Below are 19837 nucleotides of genomic sequence, written 5' to 3' on the forward strand. Positions count from 1 at the left end.
ACTGGCTTCATTGTTCATAGAGAACAATGGGGGTAGGCCTGCATGGAGGGAGGCAAGAGGCTGGCCACTGTCTCATCCCCAGGGGATAACAGGCCTGTGCCTTTTTTTTTTTTTTTTTTTACAGTCTTATTACCACACACTAGGCGGTGGAAAAACAAAGAGAGACTATCTGGAGCAAAGCGTCGTGTGGCAACAGGTTTTGGTCAACTTTCCTATCCAGAATGATGAAAGTTTTGTTATAGTGGCTGTGACACAAGAGACAGAGTAAGAAATGTCTTTCAGCATTGTGACAACACTAACTGTCACTTCCCAAAATTCACAAGCTTGGCTTCATTTTTGGACACACAGTTTTCAGAAAAGCAAAGGAGGAGCAAATTATGTCTGGATACCTGCCAGAAAAACAATAAATGAGAAGCCAAAATTTGTGAACATTTGACTCATGTTGGTTGTTTCCATTCAAAGATGGACAGGCATGAATCAGGTCCGCTCAAATTCCTCTCGTCATGCAGAATTATATCAAGAGATTATGGCTTTGAAACTGAGTGTCCCTCACAGCAGCATCTTGTGCTGTGGTTTGTTTGTGACTCACAGGGTTAATTCATGTAATATGACACTCCTCAATCTGCCACTGGTTGGATTTCATCTATGCAGCAGTTCAGCCAGCCTCTCCCAGCCACTGATGTTACTGATGTTATCGATTAAGCTGGAAATCCATCAGATGAAAGGTGTCGCTGATGTCAGTCTGTGTTGTTGCTTCATGTGAAGGGCGGACATACAGAAGATGAGATGCTTTTCTGCTTTTCTCTTGTTTATATAATTGTAAAGTAAATATCTTTGTGTCGTTTAAGGACACTACTCTCTGCTCTTGGAAGCTGTGAGGGGCATTTTCAGATTGCTGAGATCTTTTATGATCTAAAGCCTTTCAGCTGCAATGTGGTTCTGTTCTGTGCTCCGCATGGCTTCATATCCCACCTGGAGCGTCTCAGAGATTTTTGCCTACCCCATTTTGTTTACTGATGTTTGTTGATTTGGTCATTTTCTCTCATTTTGTGCTTTGTGCTGCGTGTAAGGAGACAATGTTGGGAAATGGTTTCTTTTTTGCCACCGGTTATGATGTAATGTTGATGGAGTGGTGAGATATATGATAATAAGAGTGCCCTATTTTGAAAATTAACTGGATGCTCTTTGCAGTTCTTGTGTCTGACTTCCTCCTCAGCTCATCTGCTCCGCGCAACTTGACGTGGCTTCTGTCAAAAGTAGACTTGGCGTATGTATTAACAGATGTATTATATTTTAACAGAGTAAAGGGGATGGTTGCTTCTGGGAAGGTGCTGCGGCGCTCGTTGTGGAATCACAAGTATTATCTACACTGGCTGCTATCTACTCTGTTGGCCGCACTGCAACCGGGAATGCAGCCATTACATCGTAACTGCACGCGAAAAACTACTGAGCCTATTTACCCACAGGCAAAAGCACATAAATCCAGGAAAAATTACCAAATCAACAAAATTTGGCGGGCAAAACACTCTGCTTCTGAAATGCTTCCCATCGGTTATGAAGCCGTGCAGATAGTGGAACAGAACCACAATGCTGCCTTGCCCGCTGGACTTCCTGCATATAGATTAGTTGTACTGCTGCAATTAGTAATTATTTTTTATTGTCAATTGATTTGGCGATTATTGAAGGAGCAGGAGCAAGATAATGTTTTGATACCTTAGCTTTAAAGACGGTGATTATCAATTATTAAAATAGTTGATTCAATTCAAGTTGATTATTTTCATGTCAGACGACTAATAGATAAGTCAACCAAACATTAGTTGCAGCCCAACCTCAGAATATAATGACAAATAAACAAAAAGTTTTATTTTTGTTAGTGCTTCATTAGCAGATAAGAGTTACAAGAGTATAGTCATTCTGAATCTATGTGTAACAATGTATTTACAGACTAAATGGCAATTAGGTATTATTTCTCTTCATCTTTCACCATTAACACACATTCAAACGGCCTTTTAATGAATACGTGGGACACAGAACAGCAGACCTATTTGCAATCTGTTCTAAGGCTATGGTAATGTCTTTTCTCTAATGGTCTTGAAGTTTTGGCTGTTGGCCATGAGATGCTTGCTTGTTTATAGGCTTCTTCATGCTATTGCTGTAGCCTACTTTGTATGCCCTCAGCAAACATAGAGTCTGTGCTGTTAGCCAGATTGTTTTTCCTCCAGCCTCACTTTCTGCTGGAGTCGTCAGAGTAGGGGAGTGGGAAATCGGTAGACCTTGGCGAGCTAAGCTAGCATAGCTCTTTATTTGTTCATACACAGTGAATGAAGCTTGTTGTCCCAGCTATACGCCTGTGTCAGCTGAATCCGTGTGCACTGGCAGATGTGGGCAGGGAAGTGGTATGTAGCCGGCCTGGATGAACTTTGGGAATTATTGCTTCTGTGCAGTAGTCCAGTGACCACCATCACAGGATTCTGGTTAAACTGGGCCACTCCCAGTATATATGCATAATTTTATGACTATGAAAGGGGGGGCAACCTTGGTAGGTAAAACAAGAAGCGGCTGTGCAGTGAACTAAACAAAAGCAAAAATACTATATTCTATTAATACAGCAGCAGTGTGTTTTTCATAGGAACAAGCAGTTTAGGTACTTTCAAAAATAAAATATTTTGGTTGTCTACAGCTTTCTCTACATTAGGCTGTGTGCTGGTGAAAACCTCTCCACCATTACTGTGGTACCAATTAATTGGGACAGTAAGAAGATCATCCCATAGGGACGTGGATGGAGAGGGATTGATGGATAAAAAGAGGGGAAGGGGTTACCATCTGGAAAGGTTTTTATCTATTATCCAGATAGCCTGCTGTGCTTGTGTGTGTGTGTGTGTGTGTGTGTGTGTGTGTGTGTGTGTGTGTGTGTGTGTGTGTGTGTGTGTGTGTGTGTGTGTGTGTGTGTGTGTCACAGAGACAAAGCCTGGCCCAGCATCCTCGGCAGTCTGCTGCTGGATGCAATAATTTGATCCTTTTCTGACTCTGGTACTCAGTTAAAGCGGGTTTAAGGAGAGATTAAGTATGATAGTTACAAGCAGACGGTTAAGAATACAAACGGGGACTTTCAAACCCTGTGCCCTGAGACAAGGCTGCATGGCAACGGCTTCATATTCTCTCTCTCGTTTGAGCCCATTTGCTGGTTTCCCTAAACTGGTTTTCCAGTAGTTTGGACCAATGTAGTATTTGTGAGTATGCGTGTCTGTAGAGTCAATAAGACATTGTCTTGATAGGAGTGGATGAGGTTATTTTGTAGGTCACAGGAAATGAGAAGGGCCTTGAGGGCCAGACGCTGGGCACCAGCCACAAACAAAATTTGCTGACTATTGAGGTGTGAGTGGAGGTTAGATGACGTCAGGTTCCTACAAGTAACATGGCATCTTGCCACAGATGCAGCTGAAGAGTGAGGCAAACGATTTACATCTCTGTAGTTTGTGCATGAGTAAACGTATTACTCATGCACATTCCCCCTCTGATGTACATATTCACAGCGGTCATTTTCAATTGTCATACTAGGAAAAGCAAATGTTACCAAAAACAGTAACTATGCCTCCTTTCTGTTCCCAGTAATGACAGAGAGCCGCATGCACAATAACGGGAGCACTTAAATGGAATTCAGCCATCATTAGTTGTTGTATTAGTTGTGATTGTGCTTTTCCGCCCTGTTGAGTATACATGTCTGTCTTTGTTTCCAGTGGCTGTTGATGGACCATCCCTATGAAGACACAGGGTTACAATGGGACAGAGTACCTCAGAACAAGAGGTCCAAGAGGTTTGTTTGTTCAGTATTCATGTGCTTAATTATAAAACAGATGGAGCAGAGCAGTAAAATCTAACTACATAAATACAGTAAGTGAACAGGTTTGTGTCATTGATAAGGCAGCTAACAGTTGCAGAAATGGAAAAGCAGATTTTCCATCTATACATTGTCTATATCGCTTATCCTTAAGGGTCAAGAGGGGGCTGGAGCTAGCATTCATGCACACACTCACACCCACGAGCAATTTTGAGTCGCCAATTAACCTAAACTGCATGGCTCTGGACTGTGGGAGGAGGCCGGAGCAGCAGAAGAAAACCCGGGCAAGCACAGGGAGAAACATACAAACGTCACACAGAAGGGCCTCACGTTCAAATCACAACCCTGCTGGCCGGCAGAATCTAACCACCATGCTGCTCACGCTTTATTTTTTCCTGCCAAATGTCATGGTTTAAAAGGAAAGAGAAAGGCGTGCTTTAGACACGTGGAAAGAACTTATGAGAAAATATTTTTAGGCTACATGTTTCAGGGCTATGACACTGCACAAATTACTGCCAACTAGCAGCGACAGCATGTGAGAATAGCAAACCATCTGCTTTACCAACATCAAACTCAACGTGACCTTTTGAACAATATTGGTCAGATGAATGTGGCGGGTAAATTCAGCACTTATTTCCCAGCTGAACAAGATAGTTCAAACAGCGACAATCATGGGAAATAATATTCCCACAGTGAAGCAGTCGCATCATTGGGAATTTGGGAAAATTTTCATTATTTTCTCCATTGTAGACTGTTAGCTTGCCAGTCTAATGCAGTGCACAGGCTATGCTCTCTATCTCTTTTCTTCCCCCAGCCATATATGGCTTCTCTTACTTTGAAAATAAGTTAAGCGAACCCAGACTTTAGCCCAAAGCTGCACGTAACAAAACATCTTAAACCTGAAACCAAATACATTACCCAGACACGCCATGCTCGGTTTGGTTAACAGAACCTTAAATGAGAAAGAGTTTCTCTGAAAAAGAATGCTAAGGAGACACATAAATAAATAAATGATACAGTTTAAATGTAGAGATGCACCATATGAAATGTTTTTCTGATATGTGTTAACCCATCGTTTGCTCTGTCTGTCATTTGAGGACACGACATTGTCCTTACATCCATAGCAGCATCATGTGAAACATTGTTCATGACACTCATCCTGCAAAATGTAGACGATTCTGCGTGTTCAGTTTGTGGGACTTTTTTATGAGTCCGTTTTATGGAGCCATAACCATACCACATTAAATTGCACAGACGTGTACACTTTCCTCACTCACACTTTCCAAACCCCACCTACTACTACTTGAAGCCTTCGGCTTAAGTATTTGCCTGTGAGCACATGCTGCCAATGCACTCACCCATCTGTCAGCCAAACTGTCAATATCCCCGGGCTCCAGCTTCGGCCTTTTACTGCCAAATAACCCTTAGCTCCTCACAAACTAATCAATAACCACTGATAACAGGCATGTAGTCTCATTGGCTGTCAGCCAGAACAGTAAAAACATATTACTCTTGCTCTTACTCTTGCATACTGTATCTGATGGCTAACTAGCCAAGCACACACACGGTAAAACAAACAAGCTTATCGTGGCGCAGTCTCGTTTTGATGAGTAAAGACGTGCTTAGTTTGATGTTACTGAACTTAAAGTGATAAAGGTCTCCTTAATCAAACCCAAAGTCGTTCCTCTGCAGTTCCTCCCAGTTAAGCCATTTGTTGTTCTCATGCTTTCCTCTTCCTCTTTCATGCTTGCTTTCTGTCTCCCTCTGCCTCAGCTTAAGGCCAGCTCCATCAGTTTTCATTATATCTCATTGTGAGCCCATGGGCCTGTCTGTATGTAGAGAAGCTACATCCCCTCATGGCAGCAGGAGACCATATTAGTCCTTACATCCACATCATTCCTCACGGACATGGATACAGCCGCACTACACAAGGGTGGAATCCAGTTACAACTAGGTCACACTACATGTTTCTTTTATCCCTATTCAAAGCCAGATTCGACTTCACCAACGACTGGAGTAAGTTAGGAATTAGGGGGAGCTCTGGGCCTGATGTTCAGCACAATTTATCTTGGATGGCCTGCAGTCTGTGGCACCGCCAGTGGACGCCAGACCGCTCAGAGCCTGATAACATTTTTTCTCCTCTCTCTTTCTTTTTCAGGTTCAGTCTGCCACCACTAAAATAAGTTAAAAAAGAGTTTATTCAATGTAGTTTTATCTTCTTTTCTTTGGATCAACAAAAAAATCAACTACAGGGTCCACAGATGCATTAGATGCATTTGTGGAAGAAAGCGTCACATCTGGAATCCTCAGTCTGTTCATAGAAGCTCTGAGTGGGCTCACTGTTTATAATAGAGTTAAAAATGGAACTTAAGGCTTGGGAAACTTGGTTACACATGTAAGGACAACACAGCTAAGATGCCACATCATCATTCCCTTCTTTCTCGTTTCCCTGGCACTGTTACCCAGACATTCCTGCCTCCAGGGCAAATCCTTTATTCCCACATTCCATTGCACTTCAGTGGAGGTGAAGCTCTCAGGCCATAACTCGCACACTATCTCAGTTTCCATATACTGTAGGAGGCAGCGGCTATAAGGATCGGCTACTAAGCAACTAGCATGCCACCTGTAGAAGTTTTGGTTGTTTGTTTGGATTAGTATTTTTGTTTTTTTTTCTGTTGCATTAGGACGGGCTTGAAACCATCAAGACATTTGTGGAGGAGGAACTACAGACAAGCATGGTGAGTGTGTGGTGGTCCTGGGGGTATTATGAAGATATTCTATTCCATTCTCTCTTGGTTGCTGCTGGGTCACCCCTGCAGGAGATTGTATGAAAATAGGAAAATAAGATTTAGCTGAATAATATTTTGAAGGCACAAATAATGATGAAACACTTTTAAATACATTAATAAATCCAAGTAAATGTAATTCTAGTGCTGTAGGAGGTAAAAGCCATTACATTTTGTGACAAGGAGACCTTTGACCCTGCAGGCACATCAACTCTCCTCTTTTGTTCTTTTCTCCTCAGATGGTGGGGATGGTGATTGGCGCAGGCATCGCCATAGTCCTCATCGCCATCCTCATTTTCTTCATCTTGCGGAGGATCCAGCTTCGAAGTCAGTAACCGCTGAGACCAAAATCTCTCACCAAATCTCTGAGAAAGATGATGAAAAATGAAAATATATTTGTTATTATATTTTATAGACCTAGAAGCTCAGGAGGCACCGAAGTACCGCTTTCGCAAGAGGGACAAAGTCATGTTCTACGGGCGAAAGATCATGCGTAAAGTGAGTGTGTAGGAGAAAAGAAATTTGAATAACCCCACAGGCAGTAGGCAAATCAGTGTAGTTATTAATGGCTCTGAAACACATAATCATTCTTCGAGTTTTTTAGTCTACTATGACAGCAATATCATTGGGAAAATTATTCCCAACAGGTCTCGCAGTCTACCTCTTCCCTGGTGGGTACGTCCTCGTCCTCTCGGCCTCGCCTAAAGAAGAAGCAGAAGATGCTCAACATTGCCAAAAAGTACACCAGAAAGCTCGCTCTCACCATCCATAAAATTAATATTACTGTCACAGCCAGTTCGCACTCTTTACAATCTCTTCACTTCATCCCTTTCTGCTGCACAGGATCCTGCGCTTTAAGAAGGAGGTTCCCATCCTGCAGGCCAAGGAGCCCCCTCCCTCAGTGCTGGAGGCTGACCTCACCGAGTTTGATGTGGCCAACTCCCACCTCCCCTCTGAGGTGCTCTACATGCTCAAAAATGTCCGGTAGGTTGCTCTTCTTTGTCACGTCTGTGTAATTGTGTTACTGTGTAAAAGACACAGTCATGTTGTACGGAACAAAGTTGCTTTGCATGATGAGCAGCTCCCGTGAAACGTGTGGCGCTGAAACGTGTGTTGCTCTTACAAACATGCCTTTTAAGATGTGTAGTCTGTTATAGAAGCCGTTGCCTATTAAACTCTGCTCATAAAACTCATTCATTTCACAGCATTTTGCACATCTGAACACAGATTTTAAAAAACCCCACATTTTTGAATGTATGAACCCAGGCAAATTTAATGTTCACACCTTTACGCACTTGTTTGAGTGTGTCCAAAACTCCTAACCTCTGTGGTGTCCGTCTGTCTGCAGTGTGCTGGGTCACTTTGAGAAGCCCCTCTTCCTGGAGCTGTGCAAACACATGGTGTTTGTGCAGTTCCAACAAGGGGAGTACGTCTTCAGGCCGGGTCAGCCTGACAGCAGCATCTACGTGGTTCAGGATGGAAAAATAGAATTGTGCCTTACTGGAGCGGTACGCAAGCTTGTGTGTGCATGCATGCTCATTTATCCTGATTACCTGTGAATTATAGTAACAGAACTGTAACAGTTGTTTTTCTGTTTGGGGATTATATGGTCTGAAAAAACCTAATGCACAGGAGAGTAAATCTAGTAAGAGACTTAACCATTGGAGCTCTAGCTTTAACACCGCATTATCATTTATTAACATTTGACTTAGATAATGTCATTAGGAATTGAGGGGAATATGGCTCTTAGCAAAGGTTGCCTTCTTAATAACAAACATCAGCATCCAACAGCCAGTTTCAGTGGCATTGAACAAGTCTTATATTATATATATTATATTATATTCTATATATAGAATATTTTCCTGACATTTCAATCCAGGCTCTAACTGTAACTATAAAACTGAGTGTAACCACACAAGTTCTTTGAAAAACTCATGAACAACACAAGTTGCTTGATGCGTACACCGATATGCGTGTCTTCTTCCTTCCTTCCATCCTTCTTTCAGGATGGCAAAGAAAATGTGGTGAAGGAGGTTTACCCAGGAGACAGTGTCCACAGCCTCCTCAGCATCCTGGATGTCATCACAGTAGGTCACACCCAATTCTTGCTACACACACCAGGGTACTGCGTCACTCCCACACACATACACCTATACCTGCATTCCTGAATGAGATGCAGTCCTGGATATTAGTGTGTTGGACCCCACCCTCACATCACTCACCGGGTGACTCATCGAACCCTCTACACTGGCAAACACGTGACTCATATACGTTGATCTTTAGTTGTAACTCCTGTTGATACTGGTTGGAATCAGTGTGGTGTCAATTTCCATCTTAAAGGAAAAGGGTTAAAGTAATAACCACAGAGAATTCCATTTTATACGTTGCGACAAGAATTGTCTGGAAGAGGCAGCTTCCCATGTCAGAGGTTCTGTGGGATATTATGTGGGATCTTTGTGTCCAGGGCCACCAGAAGCCTTACAGAACGGTGTCAGCACGGGCTGCAGAGGTTTCCACTGTTCTCCGTTTACCCGTAGAAGCCTTCCTCTCTATATTTGAGAAGTACCCTGAGAGCCTTGTGCGGGTAGTACAGGTGAGCTATGTGTGTTATTCTGTTGAGTCTGTTTCTGTTTGTGTATTTTTGTACATTTTTATGGGTTCAGTTTTCCTCAACTGTTGACTGGACCCCAAAACCTGAGAGGTTTGGATAAAAGTCATCTGTCAGTTTCAATGAGTCAAATGGCTCTTTTCCTGTTGTATCTGCTCAGATTATCATGGTTCGTCTCCAAAGAGTAACAGTCCTAGCTCTGCACAACTATCTGGGGCTCACCAATGAACTCTTCAGCCATGTGAGTTTAACACACACACACACACACACACACACATGCACACACGCATGCACATAACACAAAATACACCTGACAGTCTCACACAAACATCTGTGCGTTATGTGGTTTGCTGTCTATCAGCTCAATCATCATCATCAGCTCAATACACATACTGTTTTTATTATGATTTGAGTCACTAAATGGAAATGGTGTGTCTTTCTTTCCACTCCATCATACACACACACACACACACACTCACAAATGAACTCATATATGGAATAACATGCCACCGGCACCTGTCCTGTAGGAAATGCAGCCCTCGCGCCTGCCACCTCCGTCTCCCCACCCGACTCGCACCAGTCCCATCCGCCATGGCAAGCGCTTTGGCAGCCTGACAGTGCCTGAGGAACATCGGGAAGCGGCCATTAAGGGTGAAGCTACAGGTAAGGAGGAAAAAACTAAAAAAGACGATTGACAGCTGATGGAATGTTGTTTGTAAATTACTGACTCTGTCTCTGACTCTGACTCTTGAAATACCCCTAAACTCACTCTGAGAGGTTGAGAAAATGAATCTTAGTTATATACACTTATTCATTAGTTTCTTTCTTCATTTTCCTCCAGTGGTTTGTGTTTGCTTGCCTGTTAATGCAACAAGCGCCTGTGGTTCACTGTATGTACAGGAGGGGAACAAGGGAAGGACGGAGCAACAGTGCCAACTCTTTGCAGGACCATCTCCATGCCTGTGGACATCGCTGGTAAGGGACTTCTTTCTTATTCACAGATAATACTTTCATAATGTTCTTTAATTTTACCAATAAACAGGATTGTGCTGTTTTGAGAGAGTACTTGCGTAGAAATATTGCTGAGATGCCTGATGAAGAGGGTCAGAGTGGAAAGATGATTTGTTGAATTATCCGACCGTGGCATCCTGAAAGGGCTCAGCACACATGTTCTAAAACCGCTTCACCCAGCTCATCTGACGTCAAACCAGTTTACTACATGTACCCAGCCTTTGGGCATGTTGACATCATTCATATCTAAAGCTTTTAATTCAAGATGTGGACACACCTTTAGTTTGCTTCTCTTGACATGTATCAACAGTAATTACCAACTGCCTGAAAAGATGATGAACCACAATGCGGTTAAAAAGCCCAAAAAAATCATCATAACCATCTGCAGGTAACGGCATGTTAACACAGAGAGATTTATGGCGAAGAGACAGATGTTGACATGTGATAGTAGACTAGTTCACTCAGTAGTGAAGTCATGCTTAGAAAGCTAAACATGACACAATGAAGTGAGGGGAAACTTTTGCTGCCGGCATTTGATTAGTACAACTCAAAGCATTAGAGAAATTTAACAAAGTTAGCTTTCCTACTTTTGTTTATTATCTAAAAGAAATGAACACAGGTGTGTCTAAAAAGGCTCAGAGGATAAAAGCCCCCCTGGCTAAGAAGGATGTTTAAAATTTTGGACCATTTAAAGGAACTTTTTTTTGTCATTTTTGAGACTCATCCTCTTAATATATTTACTATTATTATTTAACTTGCATGTTAGTTTTTTCTGCTTTATAAAAAACCGCTATAGACAATATTTTAAAACCCATTATGCCTCTCGCCCTGTTTGGGCTATCAAGCTACTCATATATTCTTTTCAAATATAATAACCATTCCAAGTTAATTTGTATGTTTTTCACCTATCCAAAGCTGAATGTTGATCACAGGCTAACGAACGCTGTCTACATTGTGTCTGTGCAGGTATACAGAAAAGTCTGAGATCAGACTTTGACATGGCATATGAAAGGGGCCGGATATCTGTCTCTGCAGAGGACGGCAACACTCCTCCTACTTTTACTCGGGTCAGTACACTGCAGACTCTTGAGTCACAGATAAGGTTGACTAAATTGATCTCTTGACATGATATAGAGTAATTGCACCAGCAGCTACAGTAATGTTTGAGAGCAAAGTTCACCACATTGCACCAATAACAATAAAATAAAAGATATTTGTATTTTTACAAAACATTGTATGAGTTTTGAATATGCACAGGTGATGTTTTTTGTTAAGCATGTCAAAAGCACAGATTCATATATGATATTGTCTGACATTTAAATTCATATTAATAATTAATAGTTGTGGTTTTGTAGGGGCAGATCTCCTATTTTAACAGGAGGAAATCCTCTTTGAGACTGAGGACAATCTAAACATTTTCTTGCATGTGTGTCGGTACAGTCTGTTTCCCAGGACCAGCGGGAGAGACGGGTGACAGTAGATGAGGTTCCCTCTGGGATCTATCTGTATCCCGAGGAGGAGTCAGGAGTGGATAATATTCTTACGTCGATGTCCAATCGATCCAGTACGGCTCTGTTTGAGGAAGCTCAGAAAGAGGTCCTCAAGCTCATGAAGATTGAGGTTTGTTTCATTTTTTTGGTCACTGATAAGAGTGCCACAGATGCCATTGAGAAAAAAAAAGAACAGTAAAACATAACTTTCTGTCATATGCTATTTTACACAACCTGAAGTGTGCATTTAGCATTGTAGTCAAACCCACAAGGTTTCTATCTCTGTATTTCTTTGGTGCAGCAAGATACAGCAAGATAATTTTAGGCAACGTTTCTAGTCATTAACATTTAACCTTGATTCCTCACCTTGTTGTTGGCTGTGACGACAGTACCAGATGTTTTCTATGATGTGTCAATTAGTGTTCAAATATGTGTCTCCATACAGTCATATTTAGTTTTTTGATTATTTTCTAAAATATAATGTCAAACCAGGCTTCAGCTGAAGTGGATACTAGTAACTATAACTTTGTAATTTGTTTTGATAAATTAGAAAATCCAGAGTTGCTAATAAAACTAAAAGCACAACACCTCTGTGCTTCCCTTTATACTAATCAAATTCTGATGTAGATTACAGCCGAAGACCACGTTTGGTAGGAAATTGTGTCATGTATTTGATGCAGTATGTGGTAAACCCTCTCCGTGTGCCTCTCTGCACGTAAGATTTCAAAACATCATGTTGGCATAACAGGATAGTGTGTAGTATAGTATGACAAAGAAACGTTACAGAATTAGCAGCAGTTTACTTTTGATCCAAAGGTGAACAAAGTAGAATCATTTCCCTGTACTCCACTTTGACTCACTCCTTCATCACTGCTTGACTTGCTTTTTGATGTTTTTTCCGCCTTTAATCTTAAATCCAGGACCCATCCTTGCTAAATGGGAGAGTCACTCTGCACCATGCAAAAGCTGGAGCCGTCTTAGCCAAACAGGGAGACCAGGTACTCAACACAGGACATGCTGGATCCTTTGAAACCTTATAATGGACTGACATGTCCTCCTGTAGCTATAGAAATTGTGTACAGTAATCAAATATAGTAGTTAAATGGATCACTGCAACACAAAAATAAATCTGTCAAATAATTAAGTTAAAATGGACAAGTTAAGTAAGTTATTTGTATCCTCCCCTGTTTCTGTTTTCTCTGTCTCTTCCTCTTTTCACTCTGCCAGGACGTGAGTCTGCACTTTGTCCTGTCTGGTTGTCTGCACGTCTATCAGCGCATGATTAACAAGCAGGAGGCCGTCTGCTTGTTTGTGACCCACCAAGGGGAGATGGTGGGTCAGCTCGCTGTGCTCACCGGAGAGCCCCTCATCTTCACCATCAAGGCCGTCCGAGACTGTACTTACCTCAAGATCTCAAAGTCAGATTTCTACGAGTGAGTCGCTCAATGAGAATGAACAACTGAGTTTAATATTATTTATGCGCTCACATTAATAGGAAAAGAGTCACATCGCATGTCCCAAAACACACAAAACTGTGTACCTTTGCTGTAAAACATCTGCTTGCAAACAGCACGAATACTGTGTAGGCAGTGTTGCTCAAGTCTGTGTCTGTGCTGTATGCTGCCCCCTGCAGGATCATGAGGGAGCAGCCCAGCGTGGTGCTGAGTGTGGCTCACACGGTGGCTATCCGAATGTCCCCTTTTGTCAGGCAGATGGACTTTGCTATCGACTGGATGGCTGTGGAGGCTGGCAGAGCCCTCTACCGGTATTCCCCTTCAGCTTTTTCTTGGATAAACAGAGAGACATCTACAGTTACACTCAAAATTATCCAACCCCCATTGCGAATCAGGTTTATTGGAAAAAAATACAATCTGTTGAATTTAGAGAAACCATCTGTTATATTAGTTGCATTGAACTATTTCAATTGTTGTTGCTTGAGTTGTTCATTGAACACTGCTGAAAGTCTGTAAGTTTTTCCAGTTTTTTTAATGTTTGTTTTTTTCGTCTTCACACCCACAGACAGGACGACCAGTCAGACTGCACCTACATTGTTCTGAATGGACGTCTGCGCTCAGTCATCCGCAAGGCAAATGGCAAGAAAGAACTTGTTGGGGAGTACGGCAGAGGAGATCTCATCGGAGTGGTGAGAACAAGCCTCTTTTCTTCTCCGTTGCAGTCTCATCCTGCCTCTGTGTTAAAGAAACCTCAGCTGTCTTCTTGAAATATGGAGGCCGAAAATTACTTAAAAATGGCTTTTATGCTCATGTCTTGATGAGTTGCTATTGCAGTTTTTGTTTCACATTGCTAATAATGCATGTACGTGTGGATTTCACCAAATGAGATGTCTTTTCTGTACTTGAATTGAATAGGTTCAAATATTTTGGCGCCATTTCGAGTTTGAGTGCAGTTACTCATCATCATTATTATTATTATAGCTGTCTTCCTATGATTACGTCACATTGGCTTATCTTATACTCCAGGTGGAGGCCTTGACCAGACAGCCAAGAGCTACCACCGTCCACGCTGTGAGAGACACAGAGCTGGTCAAACTGCCTGAGGGAACGCTCAACAACATCAAAAGACGATACCCCCAGGTCAGAGACTTTGTCTTGGTCTGGTTGTGCTTGTATGTGCAGCTGAAATGTTACTGATGACTCGATGTCTGTTCAGGTGGTGACGAGGTTGATCCACTTGTTAGGCCAGAAGATTCTGGGGAACCTGCAGCAGGGTCGCGGGCCGTTCTCAGGTGAGGTGATGATGAGGAGCATTTTATGTGCACATACTCCCTCCTTATGTCTTTGTTAGTCCAGCCTGATGCATTTAATGTACAGTATCTTCCATTTACACCCTGTAATCTCCTCCAGGTTCAGCCCTGAGTTTACCCACTATGGCAACCACTGCTGATGTCACCAACCCCGCCAGCAACCTCTCCACTGTGGCTGTCCTGCCTGTATGTGATGAGGTGCCGATCAACGCTTTCAACCTGGAGCTCAGCCATGCCCTCAGTGCCATCGGTAGCCCCAATAATTCATTTTGTCCATAACAGCCATTTTTTGTCAAAAGTATTAAGGACTGCATTACGTAGTAGTTATAGTACCACGACTGGAATATACATTCTTAACTGTTTTTTTTTTTTGTATGAACACATTTTACTCTGTTCACTTGCAGGGCCCACTCTGCTTTTAACCAGTGACATCATCAGAGAGCGACTGGGTGCTTCTGCTTTGGACAGGTCAGTCTGACGATCAGAAAAACAACTCAGTTCTTACTCTCATCAAGCATCATCACAAAAGCCTTCCAACTGCAACCTCTTTTCAAGATCTTCTTGGCCCATTTAAGCTTGTCTGTATTAGTTTCTATCTTTGTAACATATTTGTAATCTTCTGTTACATTAACCCCCATCACTTTTCACTCCTCTCAACCACTGTTTTGGTGAATTAAAAAGCTATTCCATATCCTCATCCCTGCTTCTCTCCTGTATCCATCAGTATCCATGAGTACCGTCTCTCCGGCTGGCTGGCCCAGCAGGAGGACATCAATAGGATTGTCCTGTACCAGACTGATAACAGCATGACCCCGTGGACTCAGCGCTGCATCCGCCAGGCTGACTGCATCCTCATCGTTGGCCTTGGGGACCAGGAACCAGCCCTGGGAGAGGTATGTGTGTGTGTGTGTTTAGGAGAGAAAAGGGGAGAAATAAACAAAGCTTTCAAATACAAATACTGTAAGTACATTCACCCTCTCTCATTTCTAACTCTCATTTCTCTCCTCCTCCATTCCCATCCAGTTGGAGCAGATGCTGGAGAACACAGCAGTTCGGGCTCTGAAGCAGCTGGTCCTTCTGCACAAAGAGGATGGGCCGGGCCCCTCCAGGACAGTCGAGTGGCTCAACATGCGTAGCTGGTGCTCTGGGCATCTGCACCTCAAGTGTCCCCGCAGAGTGTTCTCCAGACGCAGCCCCAGCAAGCTAGTACGAAGCAAACTTTGCTGCCATTTGCAGCTGTTTGTTGTTGCAGCTTTTATGAAATATTCTTAGTTATACTACATACAGTATATACTGTATTATGGTATGAACAGTGAAATTGATTAGCTTTTTTAACTGTAAACTAAGAACTCTGTCATAAAATAATGGTCTGGTAAATCAATGGTGCTTCAGCATGAAATCTGTGCAGGGTCACTGGTAATGTGTAGCTAAATGTTAATGGGAAGTTGATACTCAAACTGGATTTCAAGTGTATTTTCTATGTTGATGCAGAGGGATGTATATGAGAAGGTGTTTGAGAAAACGGCAGACAGGCACAGTGATTTCTCTCGGCTGGCCCGAGTCCTGACTGGAAACAGCATCGCCCTGGTGCTGGGAGGAGGTGGAGCCAGGTGAGCAGGGCTGTGCAGAGAGGGCTGAGCCACAGCTATCAGTATAAACGTGTGGAGAGAGCATGTCCCTTTTGAAATCTCAAAAAATAACTGTCTTATCAACTATTGCATTCCCTCTATTTTGAAATGTCAATGATTTGTACTTTTTGGCTAAAACTAAATTTTGATGATGAAAATGTTCTTTTTCATACCAAAGGAACATATCAAGTCACTTTTAACACTGAGTGGCGTTTCCCTCATGCAGAGGCTGCTCTCATGTGGGTGTCATCAAAGCTATGGAGGAAGCGGGGATTCCTATCGACATAGTTGGCGGGACGTCAATCGGCTCATTCATTGGTGCTCTGTATGCTGAGGAGAGGAGCGCTGTCAGAACCAAACAGAGAGCCAGAGAGTGGTCCAAGGTACTGCTCACATCTATATATCAATTTTTCTGTCATGTTCATTTGTTTAAGATGACATTTTTATCTGTGCTCTTAAAGTGAAAAAGGTTTAATTTATCCTCCAGCCGTCAATTCAACTTCTGTCAATTTTTTAAGGGGAGAATACCTAGTAACTGATGGGAAACCAAAAACAGGTTAGGTTAATAGATCCATTGTTAATAGGTTATTAACAATGGATTTCTCTTTGTTTCTGTTGTTGAACAGGCAATGAACTCAGTATTTAAAACAGTCCTGGACCTGACCTATCCCATCACCTCCATGTTCTCTGGTTCTGCCTTCAACACCAGCATCTATAAAGTGTTCCAGGACAAGCAAGCTGAGGTGAGGGATTGCAGTACAATATCATTTTTCAAGTTCACAGAGAATTTATTGGCCACTGCATTAAGGTCTGCCAGAACACAAGAGGGTCATGTTTTTAAATCAGTCACTGGAAAAAATATCAATAAGGTTTATGGCACTGAAATACTTTCCGTGTCCCCAGGACCTGTGGCTACCGTACTTCAATGTCACCACTGACATCACGGCCTCAGCCATGCGTGTTCACCAGGATGGTAAGCGACAGCTCAAATGACTGCAACGGCCGCCACCCTGACTATCATATTACTGTTATGATTGGCTAAATGTTTTTTTAAGGCTTTAGACAAGCTAAATATTGTACTTTTGTTGCAGTACTCTAACAGCACTTCCTAGTCACAGTACATTATTTGATATTTGTAGATGATCACACGTAAATGCAAACGCACGCACATTCATAGACATAAAGGGCATGGTAATGAGTAATTGCTTTCTCAACATATAACACAACTCAGTCAATAATACTGCTCTTAATGACAGAGAACTACTAATGTATGAAATTGGCATTGGCATTCAAAAGTAATTAATCAGAGAGTGAAGCTTGTAGCAGTCAGCCAGTAAAGTAAAATGGCACAGTAACTCAAACTATTACCTATGTTAGTATAATGGCATGATTTCACAAGTGACTTCAGGCACATTTTATTTGTTCATACAACAAGTCTATAAATATTTTATTAGTAGCCACAACTTGGGACAAAACCCACAAATTGAACGGGCATTTAGCACAATCTAGAGCGACTGCACTGCATGCCCAGAGATTTATGATTTAAGGCAGGTATACTCCAAACTACATTGAAGGTGGTGTGTTTGAGCAAATGCCAGCGTGGTTACTTTGACTCCAGCTGCAAGTTCCTTGCAACAAAAAGTAAGTGTGGTAAAACTAGTGATAGAATTTAATATATACAGTCCTAATGTAGCCATTAGGCTACGGCTGAATTGCAAGCACAAGTATGTTAGTATGTTAAGTGGTGACAAAAAGTGACCAGTCTGCATACATTGCAACCATCAAAGCTGAATGCATTACCTCATTTTAATGGCAAACCCACGACTTTGCCTCCACAAATATGCCAGTTTCAATCTGGTTTGGAGTATGGACCACACTGTTAGGGCTTCAGAGGAGATCTCACCAAGTATGTACAAAAGAAAACAGTGTGTGGATGTTTCTGTGCTTCTGTCTGTATTCGCTGATATAAAGGCAAACGTGTTCTGTTTGACTTGCGGAAAAAATGCAACATCACTAACACTAGCTGGAGTAGATGTAGCCTGAAAGGACCTCCCTGCAAATCCAGTGTGCCATTTTTTGTATTCAGTGTAAGTTTTTAGTTTTTACTCGGTGTAATGCTGCCTTGTAATTCACAGTATTATGCATCAATTTAAGACATTGCTAGTGTCATTGTAAACACAGTGTTTTGAAATAATTCAGGCTGATTACTGGATTTGAGGGGTTTGCAGACATATGTCCTGCAGGGAAACGCTGAATGCTTATGTTTGCATCTTGGCATGTCTTTGAACTAACTGCTGGAGCAAAGCCTTCTCCTCTCCCTGTCTCATTGTTCCCACCATCTGCCTCTGTTACTTGACCACAGTAGCCTCTTTCTTTCGTTCTTTCTTTCTTTCTTCCAATCTTGCCATCTTTCCGACTGTTTCTGTACCTTGATTTTCTTTTCGTTCTCTATTAAGCTCCTCTTCTTCCTCCTCCATAACTTCCTCCTTTTCATGTGCTAAATCGATAAAGCTTGTAGCATTTTCATTGTTTCCTTGTCCATCACATTGGTGTCTAAAATTCTCAGATTATGTCTTACATGTATATATGTCCCTTGCGTCAGGTCTTTCTGCACATAGAGAGACATTACAGAGCTGCCCATCTATAGGTTAAACCATAGACTAAAATAACTTGTGTATTCCCCTCCCATGTCCACGCCAACATGTAGGATCCAGAACACACCACCCTGCCTCTCCCTCGTTGCTCCCTAATGACATCCCATGTTGCTTCTCTCACTCCTTTACCTCCATTCTGTGCTTTTTGTAGTTTTTGTAGTGTCCTTTTGTCCAACATAACATTGCTAGCATGGTGCCATTCTGAACATGTCACTTTGGCTTCAGCCAACTGTACACCATTTTGATGAGTGTAACGTATACGACTGGTGGTCATGGGTTTGATCTACATCCTTTGGTTTTGTCCACTGAGAAGAACCACCAAGACTGAGATCTGAAACAAAACGTAAATCTCAAATCTTTTCTGCAAAACCAGTTGGTTTTTTTTACGTCGTTTTGCAGTTCGGAGAATTTGATTTAACTCCCAACAGCGCTTCTTAAAAGAATGGGCTCTATCTCTTTCTCTTTCTGCCTCTTTCTGCCTTTCTAACAGCCTTTTCTATCTCTTTCTCTCTCTCTCTTTCTGTCTCTGCCTCCCACCACTTCCTCCCACCCTGCTTATCAGACCGACAGTCATCTAACAACACTAATTCTTTTTTTAATATGCTTAATGAACACATCAAACGAACATTGCATCACTGTTTTTAGGTTGAAAAGCTAGTTTACATTCATCTGGTGTCATTCTGCTGTTATATTTGTTGTCCTTTATGTCACAGACTGCTTTTAATCATATGTGTTGTTTCTAGCACAGTCTGGAAACTATTTTGTGTTGATATTTTGGTATCTTGTCATCATTCTGAACGAAACAAAGAGTATATTAGGCTTCCTTGATCAACCTTCAAATGGTATCAGTTTTTTGGCCCAGAGATGCTTTTATTTGACACTGGCCTCATACCAGAATATGCTGCATTAGTTAGAAGCTGTAGGCATGAGTAAATAATTTTGTTGACATTGTATTCCCCTTCCTCTGTCTTGCTCCTGGCAACTTCTTGCACTCTTCTTCTCTATCTCGTGGGCATTTCTTTCTCTCTCTATCTTTTTCTCTCCCTCTTTCAGCATTC

General features: G+C 42.1%; 1 protein-coding gene across 2 annotated transcripts in view; it reads left to right on the top strand.

Moving 5' to 3' along the window:
* Positions 1-19837, top strand: part of pnpla6 (patatin-like phospholipase domain containing 6) — a 33465-nt gene that overhangs the window by 1349 nt on the left and 12279 nt on the right. For both annotated transcript variants that reach the window (XM_070828536.1, XM_070828535.1), the window contains exons 2-29: positions 3738-3814; positions 6523-6576; positions 6864-6951; positions 7040-7122; positions 7272-7363; positions 7468-7608; positions 7973-8132; positions 8631-8711; positions 9089-9217; positions 9393-9473; positions 9760-9895; positions 10133-10207; positions 11210-11310; positions 11684-11863; positions 12654-12731; positions 12961-13166; positions 13367-13498; positions 13753-13876; positions 14214-14327; positions 14404-14479; positions 14598-14747; positions 14902-14965; positions 15222-15390; positions 15521-15703; positions 15989-16107; positions 16352-16508; positions 16752-16868; positions 17029-17098. In XM_070828536.1, the coding sequence (XP_070684637.1) occupies positions 3779-3814; positions 6523-6576; positions 6864-6951; positions 7040-7122; positions 7272-7363; positions 7468-7608; positions 7973-8132; positions 8631-8711; positions 9089-9217; positions 9393-9473; positions 9760-9895; positions 10133-10207; positions 11210-11310; positions 11684-11863; positions 12654-12731; positions 12961-13166; positions 13367-13498; positions 13753-13876; positions 14214-14327; positions 14404-14479; positions 14598-14747; positions 14902-14965; positions 15222-15390; positions 15521-15703; positions 15989-16107; positions 16352-16508; positions 16752-16868; positions 17029-17098 (3196 nt within the window). In that variant the 5' untranslated portion in view covers positions 3738-3778. The remainder of the gene's footprint in view (positions 1-3737; positions 3815-6522; positions 6577-6863; positions 6952-7039; positions 7123-7271; positions 7364-7467; positions 7609-7972; positions 8133-8630; positions 8712-9088; positions 9218-9392; positions 9474-9759; positions 9896-10132; positions 10208-11209; positions 11311-11683; positions 11864-12653; positions 12732-12960; positions 13167-13366; positions 13499-13752; positions 13877-14213; positions 14328-14403; positions 14480-14597; positions 14748-14901; positions 14966-15221; positions 15391-15520; positions 15704-15988; positions 16108-16351; positions 16509-16751; positions 16869-17028; positions 17099-19837) is intronic.

This window comes from Pempheris klunzingeri, chromosome 3 (assembly GCF_042242105.1).
Source record: "Pempheris klunzingeri isolate RE-2024b chromosome 3, fPemKlu1.hap1, whole genome shotgun sequence".
In the NCBI taxonomy this organism is placed as follows: Eukaryota; Metazoa; Chordata; class Actinopteri; order Acropomatiformes; family Pempheridae; genus Pempheris; species Pempheris klunzingeri.